Source organism: Achroia grisella, unplaced genomic scaffold (assembly GCF_030625045.1).
Source record: "Achroia grisella isolate CSIRO2021 unplaced genomic scaffold, CSIRO_AGI_Agris_v1 utg874, whole genome shotgun sequence".
In the NCBI taxonomy this organism is placed as follows: Eukaryota; Metazoa; Arthropoda; class Insecta; order Lepidoptera; family Pyralidae; genus Achroia; species Achroia grisella.
This window is the reverse complement of record NW_026713051.1, coordinates 1,075,691-1,088,075: the sequence shown is the minus strand read 5'-3', so window position 1 is coordinate 1,088,075 and position 12,385 is coordinate 1,075,691. Positions and strand designations below refer to the sequence as shown.

Sequence of the window (12,385 nt, the reverse complement as noted above, 5' to 3'; positions counted from 1 at the left end):
ATAATCTTACTGCCAGCAATGTACCTTGACAGCTTGACCTCCACGCAGTTACTCCTGGAAACCGTCGTGTAAATCCTAGAGATTTGCCACGATAGGCTAACAGACCTGACCTCATGCTCATCTATCATCCTCCACTGTTGCCCCGCCAGCGTAAACCGTTAGCAGGCGAGAACACCATTCCATTGTCATCCATAAAAAGAGGTGTCTGGTAAACCAAATTGGTCGCAATACAAGTGTTTTATTTCTTTGGTATTAAAATTTTTTTATTGACAGATTAAAAATGGGGTTAGACATCAAGTCAGTCCTAATAGTGGACGGTGTAGGTCAGAACTGTGCCAAAATTCTGACATCCCACGGCATCCCGAATGTTACTAAAGCTAAAATAACTAGCGACGAATTGCTGAAGGAAATCGGTGTAAGTATTGCTCTTTATCTAAAATATTCTATTAATTAATCTATACATATAAATAAAATCAGTGTCTGTTTGTAACACTGAAATGACCGTTTTTTTTAAACCAAAATCACATTTTTTTTTACAATTTTTGTCTGTCTGACTGTTTGTTCCGGCTAATCTCTGAAATGGCTGGACCGATTTTGACGGGACTATTATTGGCAGGTAGCTGATGTAATAAGGAGTAATTTGGGCTAATTTTATTTAACAATTTAATAATATACTGTATTTATATTCATATGCATGTAGTAAAAAACGGTTATTTCAATATTACAAACAGATTCCAATTATATTTATATGTATAGATAATTAAATACATCTACTGTCAAAGTGTTATATATTATTGGATATTCTAGTACATGTAGTAAATATCCGTTTTGTTTCTTCTTGCTATTTAGAACCACGATGGTTTGGTAGTGAGGTCGGCCTCTCAGGTAACCAAGGAGGTACTTAACGCTGGTACCAAGTTGAAGCTGGTTGCTCGCGCAGGCGCCGGCGTTGATAATATCGACGTGGCTGCAGCAGGGAAGAAAGGGATCGCAGTTATCAAGTTAGTACCTAGATACCTAGCTCTTTAACAGGCCTAAAGAGAGAGCAGAGCGGCAGGGTGAACAGGAAGAAACTAACATTTATTATTTGTTATATATTAACTTTTAATATTATCGGCATTAAATAATTTACTGGCTGCTATACGGTACTGAAGTAGCAAAATGTTGATATATTTTTTTTTTATTTTTTTTTTAAAGTGTCCTATGATCATTCTAGTACCTCCAAGAAAATGTAAACAAAATTTCATGATGATCGGTTCAGTCGTTTTTGCGGAAAGCGTAACAAACATACCTACTTTCACATTTCGTCGATTAAATAGAAAAATGACTTTTTTCAAAATTAGAAGCTAGAATTGCCTGCTTTTATATAGGTCAATTAAATTAACCACGCCGTCTTAATCATTATCTAAATACTTTTAAAAAGATATTTAATAATTATGTGTAAATTTAAAACTTTAAAGGTGAAAATAATTCAATTGAATTAAAGAAAAAACTTTAAAGGCGTGTCTTATAAAAAATGTACATTTTGAATATTGCTGTTTTTCTATTTAAACGACGAATTATAATCATCTCAGCACAATTCACACAGCGCCATCTAGTCCCAAGTTAAGCTAGCTAAAGCTTGTGTTATGGGTACTAGACAACTGATACAAATACATAGATATTTTTTTTCGTAAATACATACATATTATACGTAGAAAACACCCAGACCCACAAACAATTATAGTCATGAATACAAATGTTTGTGCCGTGCGAGGAATAGAACCCGCGACCATCGGACGTAAAGCGGTGTTCTATACCACTAGACCACCGAGGTCGTTGAATATTAGTAAGGATCTACTGAAAAAAATGTGCAAGACTTTGTAAGAAACAAAAGGGGGACGTCTTTCTGGGTGCAGGCAGTGCAGTCCTTACCACGAAATTTACGATTTATATTTACCATACGAGTTAAATGATTTATTTAATTGCAGTTATAACTTATAATATATAAATATATATGAATATAATATATTATATTTATCTGATATATAAAATTCTCGTGTCACAGTTTTCGTTCCCATACTCCTCCGAAATGGCTTGACCGATTCTCATGAAATTTTGTGAGCGTATTGAGTAGGTCTGAGAATCGGCCAACATCTATTTTTCATCCCCCTAAATGTTAGGGGTAGTCCACCCCTATTTTTTTTTTTAATTTAAGGCAAAACAACGTTTGCCGGAACAGATAGTATAATATATAAATAAGATTGGAATGTCTGTTTCTAATTTTGAAATAACCGTTTTTTACTGCATGCATATGAATATAAATGCGGTACATACACCAATTACCATTTTTTTTTTGTCTGTCTGTTTGTTTCGCCTAATCTCTGGAATGGCTGGATCGATTTTGACCGGACTTTTTTTGACAGATAGCTAATGTAATAAGGAGTGACTTAGGCTACTTTTATTTTAGAAAAATAAAGTTAAATAACACGCGGACTAAGTCGCGGGAACAGCTTGTCGTACATATAAGTCTAGAATTTTATCAATAATGAAGTCATTACTTAATTTGTTTTTAATTTCGTCTAAATTAAAAGTTATGATGTTCTGCTGTTTAGTAATGAGATAACAAATTTGGTTTTTAGAATGTTTGTCTATTTGTCCGTCCGTTTCATTCATCCAGTCATAATTTAAGAGCTGTGCTCTTGTCTTTTGAATGAATGAATGTAACGCACAATTAAATGACATATAATTAAGAATATGGTTTTCACAGATATGTTTTAGTGGACATAATAATTGGACACTACAAGTGCAACCTAATTAAAATGTCGAAAGAGTTAATTATTGACAAGAATACGAGATACAACAATGAAATCAAATCGAATATCATTCAGTGGCTAAAATGTCCTACGTTAATAATCATGTAGGACATTTTAGCCACTTATGAATGTCAAATTTATTACATTAATATTTCTTCCCTGCCGTCCAGTTCGCTATACAATATCAATTGAGAATAATTGGCAAGAAATTCAAAACTCAATTGAATTTCTTTAATCATTGATACACAGACAGATATACAGTTAGTTTTCGCATTATAAAGAATTTATGTAAAGATAATAAAAACGTTAATAAACATTTATTAATAGTAGCAGTGTGTAGCATAGACGATTAGATAGATATATAGAAGACTAGCTGTTCTCGTGACTTCGTCCGCGTGGAATTTAACATTATTTTTAAAAAAAAAAAGATTTTTTTTAAATATAATAGCCTAAGTACATCAGCTACCTGCCAAAAAAAGTCCCGTCAGAATCGGTCCAGCCATTTCAGAGATTAGCCGGAACAAACAGACAGATAGACAAACAGACAAAAATGGTAAAAAATGTTATTTTGGTGTATACCTTATTTACATTCATATTAATAAAAAACGGTTATTTCAATATAACAAACAGACACTCCAATTTTGTTTATATGTATAGAATAGTTTTCTTTTAAAATAATCACTAAAACTAATACTAACTGCCTCGTACTATAATGTATAACTAAAATATTCACTAAAACTAATAACTAACTGCATCGTACTATAATATATAACTATTATTAATCATTATATAAGTTATACAACATAACTACTTTTCCACGTTGCGATGACTGAAAGGAAATATATTATGTTTGTGTATAAATTAATTCGCAAACATAGTCACATACTTAATATATAGTAATTACTATATGATAATTGTGCAATGCAACATATATAAATAAAATGCTTCTATTGTAAAATGAATGACCTTCGTATGGTGTCATATTTCATGAAATATACACTTACTTCAAATATTTAGCTGTTTGAAAGAAAAAATATTTCGTTTGTTGTTTAATACCGTAAAGAGATAAGTATACTATATACAAGCTGTCCCGGCAAACGTTGTTTTGCCATATAAATTAATAACGCTATAAAAAAATAGGGGTTGGTGATAGAAGGGTGAAATTTAGGGTTCTATGTATTTTTAATGACACATAATAAAAAACCATTCCCAAAAATTTTAAAAATAATGTTAGGGGTGGACAAATTTATCACTTAGGGGTATGAAAAATAGATAATATCCGATTCTCAGACCTACTGAAAATGCAAATAAAATTTCATAAAAATCGTGCAATCCGTTTGGGAGGAGTATGGTAACTAACATTGTGACACGAGAATTCTATATATACGATTTTCTGTAGCTTAAACATGTATGTACGACGACGATGTAACGACGTACATATGTACGTTTCGACATTTATATATACGTCGAAACATTAAACAAAGTATATGGAAATTCGAACGGTTATTCTAACTGACCCTATTTATTTTTATTTATTTTTCCTTTTGTTTTTAATAATATCAATACTAAGTTTTCAAGTATATTAAATTCCAGGCTTGTTACTTTAATTCAAGAAAACCTTTACACTATTTGCAGCGCACCGGGAGCAAACGCACTTAGTGCTTCGGAATTTACTTGCGGGCTGATGCTGGCCTTGGCTAGGCACATCGCCCCAGCTGCTACTGACTTCAAGAACGGGCAATGGATGCGGGCCAAGTACACGGGGACTGAACTCCATGGCAAGACTCTCGGAGTCATCGGTCTTGGTCGTGTTGGTAGACAAGTGGCTACCCGGATGAATGCTTTCGGCATGATGGTTGGTATTGGTACATCAAGGAATGTTCAGAGAACAAGGCACGCGAATGAATATTCACGAGTATATATAGTTTATTTTCTTATAGTTAACATATGAAAATAAACTATTTTATAGATTGTACGGGTTATATTGCGACAGAAAGTAGCAGATGCGAACGTTCTGTAAACAAAAAGGCCTGTTTCGGTAGCATATGCTTAGCGAAATATGGTGTGGAGATGGTCCTGTGAATGTATTGCTACTTTCGCTTCTGAACGACATGAGATATTTAAGATTGTTCCAGCTACGGTATACTTAAGAATATTTAACATTATTCATGTATTTAATATAGGTAATTGGAGTGGACCCGTTCCTCTCAGCCGCGCAGTGTGAGGAGTTTAACACCACTAAGGTGCAGCTGGATGAGTTGTGGCCCATCGCGGACTACATCACTCTGCATACTCCCCTTGTTGAGAAGACTAAAAGTAAGTATTTTATATAGTAGTACCGACTTTTTATACAAACTTTTATAGCAAGCAAGGTACACCTAGTGGATATTAACAGTTACGGAAATGACCTATAGTTTGATGCCTGTATTTTTTACAACTGAAGTTTCGTAAGTTAGTTACGATTAATAAAGAAATCACTTCATTCTGCTGAATTTTTTTATTTATTTATTAATAATGGGATTGCGCTTGGTCTTACCAATATACCATTTGCCATCCGTGTACCTATAGTACACGGATGGCGAATGGTAATTTTAACAGTTTCTCTGTATTCTGCCCGTGAGTAGACTTGCAAATTTAAATGTTTAACAATAAATTGTATTATATTATGTGATTAATTAATTAAAATTAAAAGTATTAACTTTATCATATATTTATATATTAGAGATAGCTATAAACGATAGATATAGGAAACTAAAACAACAAGGTAAAGTTAATTTATTAAAAAAAAGGCTTCTTACTGACCGAAAAAGCTTACTATACAGTAAAATAATTTTTAACAGACGTACTGTAGGAGCTAAGCAGACACTACAGCAGATTTACATTTTAAATTTCATTTTGGGAATGAGTCATCTACGAAATTGCTATACTCTTTAAACAGTGTCCATGTTTGTATTGTTGATTTATTATATTTAAATTTATTATTAAGTTTTAAGTTAGTTATGTATAGTATAAAAATGTATACAGCTTGGATAAAGAATCAGTAATGTCTCCCTGTACTATCTTATAGGCAACTTGTAAATGTTTTAACGTTGGATATATTTAAATAAATACATTATCATCTCTTAAGTTACCCAACGTATTGGTATTAAAATGTACTAACATACATTTTTATACAACGAAAGAGATTTTATCCGAGTCCCTGAGTGAAGAAGCTGTGAAATTAATAAAATCATTCATCAATATAATATAATATAATCTCAGGACAATTCACACAGCGCCATCTAGACCCAAGTTAAGCTAGCTAAAGCTTGTGTTATGGGTATTAGATAACTGATACATATACATAGATTTTTTTTGTAAATACATACATATTATACATAGAAAATACCCAGACCGATACAAACAATCATACTTGTGAATACAAATGTTTGTGCCGTGCGAGGAATCGAACCCGCGACCATCGGTCGTAAAGCGGAGTACTAGACCGCTAGACCACCGAGGTATATGTTTTACTAACTTTGTATCATCAGTATACAAAGTTAGTTAAATATAGTTACAATATATGTATATCGTGATCGCACATAAACTATTTATTAATGAACTCAGTGATACATGTAATAAAGAAGCAATGTGTCGGTTATCTAAATTTAGATAATGGACCGGTTACCCGATTGTAATAAGTTAAAAATATTACTAAAGACCTCTACGCAAACATCGGTAGGTAAAACTCTTGTGAAATAATAGAATAGAATAGAAAATCATTTATTCAAATAAACTTAATTTAAGCACTTTTGAATAGTCATAACAATTTTTTTTATCTACTGCTCGTTCGGAAAGCAGTCTTATCACAAGAAGAACGAGCAAGAAACTTGTGTGTTGCTCATATAAATAATCCTTGTAAGTTTACATTTACAAGTCGAAACGTGTGAATGCAAACTACCAACCAGCACTAATTTTTTTGGGTCAAATATAAATATATATACAATAAGATTAAATCAGTCGTAGTGATAAGAGCAGCAGTCCCTACAAGCAGCACTCGTTCACGAGTATGACGGATGAGCCAGCTGTGACTGTGCTCGGTCATATTTTAGGGAGCATAATCGAAACGTCATGCTATCGATTAAATTTAATGATATATTGTATTAAAATAATTATTATATTAATTCCAATATTTGCATACATCTTATTATTCGTCTGTATCACATAATGCTAATGCTACCATTTGGAGCAAATAAAATAGATCATCATCATCATCATCGCAGCCCGGAAAACGTCCACTGCTGGAAATAGGCCTCCCCCAAAGATCTCCAATAAAATAGATGTCATTGAGAAAATTAGGAAAATCGTACTTCAAGATGGAAATCTGTATAAAAATTAAGATGACGAAATAACAGCAATATTATTGAAAATAGTAATATTTCAAACAGTTAAATTTATAGATTTCATTATGTTTATCAAATAATATTGGATAAACATAATGCGCTTGCGCAGTTATTACGCACTTGTATAAAATGATAACAGTGCACGCAAGACAGGTGCGAGCGAAATGCAAGCTCTCGGTGCATGCGCACTGAATAACTAGTCTCTTCAGTCGAGCTTACAGAATACCTGCAGATTGCATCGCTTTATACAAACCTTCAGTTGTGTTTTGCGATGCTTCGTCGAAAACGATGGTCGCTGTGGCATATTGGCTCTGGATTGCTAACAATAAATTGCTGGAATATTTGCTAATGATATAAACAACGAACTATACATGGTCGAGAATTATAATAATATGCAATGTGACCTAAGCGGAAATGGTACGAGTACAAAGGGCTGAGACTCTCGCAAGTAGGAGATTGAGTTGTGTGTCCAAAAGGTATTATCAGGCAGAGACGGTAAATTTAAAACAGTCGACATGTACGCAAAAACTACTAAACGGATTTTGATCGAAGTCTACAGTAATATAGTTTATACATCCGAATACCATATAGGCGTTAAATTTAATGCGAGTGAAACCGCGGGCACGGCTAGTATCAAATAATAGACTAATAATAATATTTATTTATTTATTCAATTTTTTTTTATTAATGTTTTTAAACATGTACAAACAAGTCCAATATTTACAAATTTAATATCTTCTAATGTTAATATAACTTAATTGTACAACTAAGAACCTGAAATTAAAAAGCTTAAACAATTTATAAAATTCATAATTGCACATGTATATACATAAATTTAAATATAATAAATCAACAATACAAACATGAACTCTGTTTAAAGAGTATAGCAATTTCGTAGATGACTCTTTCCCAAAATGAAATTTAATATGTAAGTTGGTTCTAGTGTCTACTTAGGTCAGTAATTTTTTAAGCCTTTTAAATTATTTTTAACTTCTTGTTTTATGATTTTCGGGATTTTGTTATATATTACAAAGAATCGGTAATAGGGACTTGCCCAAAACATTGCTTAATTTCTGGTAGTGCTAGTCGGCTTTTTAATCTATTATTACTTTTAAAATTAAAATATGATAAATGATCTTGAACAAATATAGCTATCTCCAATATATATAAATAGATGGTAAAGTTAATATTTTTAATTTTTGAAAATGTGGTTTACAAATAAAAATTTAATATTCGTTTTGTAGATCTGATAAACGCTGAGGTCTTACGTAAATGCAAGAAAGGTGTGAAGATCATTAATGTGGGTCGTGGAGGACTCATCAACGAGCAAGACCTGTTGGACGGTCTCAACTCCGGACTGGTAAGTTTAGTTTCTAAAATAGTCTTCTTCTGTGGTCCATATATCCTATTTTCTTCTTTATTTGACGCCTCCTACCGGTTGGCGATCATACTGGCAATCTAAATTTTGTCCACTGCTGTTCTGAACCAGGATCTGGTGCTAATCCCGAACCATAGCCTTAAATTAGATAAATAGATAGATAAATTCTTTTTTCAACAACATACAGGCACATAACATACATAAGATACAGAAAAAAACAAGAATTAATAAAAGAAATGTAGGTGACTTTATGTACCGCAAAAGTGAAAAGGCAGCCAACTCAGCATAATGCTACAGATAACTCTGCAGCGCTGATATTCTGTTGGCTCCTTACTTATACTATACTTATTACTAAAAAAATACATATGTATTCAATTATTTTACTGGCTGGTCTACCGTGTATAGGTTAATGTGAGGTTGAAATTTTTACTAAGACCATTGACTACTTTCTGAATGGAATGGAATGGAATTTAGTTTTCGTTAACACATATAATAACATAATAATCTCAGAACAATTCACACAGCGCCATCTAGACCCAAGTTAAGTTAAAAGCTTCTGTTATGGGTAATCGTAACTGTATGTTAGGGATAACTGATACAAATACATTTCTTTTCGTAAATACTATATTATACATAGAAAACATAGCTAGCTAACATAGCTAACGGTTCACCTGAATGTAAGAGCTCTAAGAGCTACCGTCGCCAAATATGAGGGCAGTGATAATCCTCTCTCCTAAGAATATCCTTCAATTCTTGTTCCTAACGGAAGATAACGAACTCTGAAAAAGAGAGAGCACAATAGATATGTAGGTCGCAGTGCTACAGGTCCAAGCACCTGACTATAGCCCATACAATCCAATAAAAATAACAACAATGTTGATTTTTGATTTGCCTGCATGTAATATTGTTTTTGTGTACCTTCATAATAATACAAACGTGAAAGTTTGTGAGTATGGATAGATAATTGTTACTCTTTCAAAAAAACTACTCAACGGTTTTTGATGGAACTTTAAAGTAATGTAGTTTATACGTCAGAAAAAAGACATAGGTTAAAGTTAATAAGAAATTCTGTAAATTAGGCAAAATATAATTGTCAATAATAATGCATACGAAGTTGCGTGGGTTAGCTAGTCAGTTATATGTATAAATTGTTATATTTCAACACTAGGTTAGTGGGGCAGCCCTGGATGTTTTTGAACGCGAGCCTCCAATTGATCCCGTGACTCTATTGATCGTACAGCATTCTGCTGTACTGTGCACCCCTCATCTGGGTAAGTATACTTACAAAATACTAATTAATCTTATATATAAAATTCTTATGTATATAATTATGAGAGAGAGATATAAGAGTATGGTACCTAACATATAATGTTAGGTACCATAATTTTATATGCATATTCAGTAGGTCTGAGAATCGGCTATCTATTTTTTATACTCCTAAGTGATAAGGGTTGACAACCCATAACTTTTTTTAATTATTGGACAACATTTTTATTATATTTTTCCATAATATGGCATTAAAAATACATACAACCTACGACCCCTCAAGGAACGTAGTTGAATTATAAATATATATTTTATATGAAGCTTATATATCGTTCAGAAGATTGTGTGATCACTGGAAGATAGTAAAAGTGTAGCATTAAGTAGATATGAATGAAATTTATTTCAATTATTCATTTAATGCCTAATTTGAAATAATAATGTGACATAAAGTTATGCCAACTCAAAGAACGCAACCCTCAAACAACATGTCCTTCATCTGGCCGGTGAAGCTGCAGGGTGGGCAGACTATGGTCAATAAAATCGAATAGATTATTTTTATTAATACTCTGTTTCCTAAGGTTGTCTGGAAGAGTTTGCGTTAGAGATCAAACCGCCTTCAGTACCTTGTTTCTTTAATGTATTGTTTTTCGATTAAATAGAAAAATGGCAATATTTAAAATGTAATTTTTTTTTCAAAACAGGTAATTAAAGTTTTTTTTTTTTATTTTATAATTTTTAATTTTCCCAGAAGTATAATATATCATATTAAAAGTGTTTAGATTATGATTAAGACAGCGTGGCTAATTTAATTGACTCATATAAAAGGAGGCAATACGAGCTTCGAATATTGAAAAATGACCTATTTCTATTTTTTCTCGGCGATATATATTTATATAGATTTAGAAATATTTTTTTAATATTGTGTCAATAATGAATTATAAATAAATAAAAAAAAAAATTGATCGAAACAACTTAATAATCAATGACTTGTTCATTATACAGGTGCATCGACTGAAGAAGCCCAAATACGCGTGGGAGAGGAGATCGCGGAGCAAATTGTGAATCTGGTCAAACCAGGCACGTTTGCTACTCCAATCGCTGAGATTACTCGTATCCTGCGCAAGTAAACAGCCGGAGTTTAAATTTCTATCCCTACACGGAGATCAGAAATTCATAAATGTTGTGTGTTAAGTGTCTATTTAAACATCAATAAAATGCATTAGATCTGAAACAAAAGATCCTAATGTAGTCTCAGTACATGGCATATGTATTAAACTATTGCTATTATCCACAACGAGTGAGATAAACATACTGTAGGTTGTATCCCTAACTCTACCCTTCTTGCCTATGAACACGAAATTAATATTTACTCGTATAATATAAAGTGATACTTGTGTGATTTTTTTAAATAAGACGGTTAGGGTAATTTTGAGTGGAATGGTGACCCTTGTCTAAGCTGCGGCTGTAGCGGGGCGCCAGTGGAGTGAAAGAACGAGTGAAAGAAGATAGAAGTCTTACTATTAAAGGCAATCGAAATTAAATTAAATTAACGTGTCAAACGATAAAATATTATTCGAACTTAAATATTACAGGAAATTAATTAAAAAGGCCAAAAATATATTTTTTATATGATTTTCGACTTTACACATATATATTAGGTGCGTTTTAGATTTTATCACAATTACATTCACAGGTTAGCCTGCGTGTTACTTAGGCCTATTTGGACTAATTCCTGGTTTTTAGGGCGGACCATCTAAAGGTCGACCAGGATTGCAAGCAATGGGACCAATAGTCTCCATTACTCGCAATTTCTTCAACCCATTTTATTATAGGTTAGTTGGATAGGTATTGTAAAGGTTAGTAGGTGAACACTATTACTAAATTACCAAAGTATCTGCGTATACTGTTACGACTCTCTTATTATTCTTTCTATTTTGTCTTATAAGTTGTTTTCTGATATTTTCACTATTATTATATAAAATTAGTTTATTAAAATAAAAATCTGGACAGAAATCAAGAATGTTTTAAATCAATTAGGTATTATTAATTATTATTTCTACTGTGAATCTTACTTGTATTATTTAGGTCGTTCTCAATCCCAAGACAATAAGTAGATATATTATATACTCGTACCTAAGTATATACCTTTGTCATCGCAATTAAATATCACTTGAATGCAGGGATTATTATATTTTGTCTTCTTAACTTTTAAGTATTACTTATTTATTAACACATAATGTCTTACAATGTTCTACCGATTACGAACCTATATATGGTACCTATCTATAGAAATAAAACTGTGTATCCGAAATGTTGTTTATTATTTCTACTCCATTATTTCTACCTTTAAATTAATTATTGACAACTGAAATACTATAATATACAAGTATTATTAATATAGGATTAACAGAGCAACACACAAGTTTCTTGCTCATTCTTCTTATGATGAGTCTGCATTCCGAATGAGCGGTAGAATAAAAAAACTTGACTATTCAATAGTGCTTATTTTAAGTTAATTTAAATAAAGATTATTTCTATTTCTAACTATATAATCTGAGTTTTAT

At 32.1% G+C, this 12,385-nt stretch overlaps 1 protein-coding gene across 1 annotated transcript; it reads left to right on the top strand.

The window, feature by feature from the left end:
• The first annotated feature begins 249 nt into the window (after window positions 1–249).
• LOC131853061 (D-3-phosphoglycerate dehydrogenase) lies at window positions 250–12,132 on the top strand. Its single transcript, XM_059203855.1, has 7 exons — window positions 250–415; window positions 850–1,001; window positions 4,431–4,650; window positions 4,979–5,111; window positions 8,422–8,537; window positions 9,724–9,826; window positions 10,824–12,132. The coding sequence occupies exons 1-7, from the start codon at window positions 281–283 to the stop codon at window positions 10,946–10,948; spliced, it is 984 nt and encodes a 327-aa protein (XP_059059838.1). The 5' UTR covers window positions 250–280; the 3' UTR covers window positions 10,949–12,132.
• Window positions 12,133–12,385: the final 253 nt, after the last annotated feature.

Bases quoted from the DNA above. Each gene is read 5' to 3' on its own strand.
- LOC131853061 (XM_059203855.1), top strand. From the start codon at position 281: ATGGGGTTAGACATCAAGTCAGTCCTAATAGTGGACGGTGTAGGTCAG. The intron at 4,651-4,978 runs GTTGGTATTGGT...TATTTAATATAG, and splicing joins TGAATGCTTTCGGCATGATG to GTAATTGGAGTGGACCCGTT. The intron at 5,112-8,421 runs GTAAGTATTTTA...TTCGTTTTGTAG, and splicing joins CCTTGTTGAGAAGACTAAAA to ATCTGATAAACGCTGAGGTC.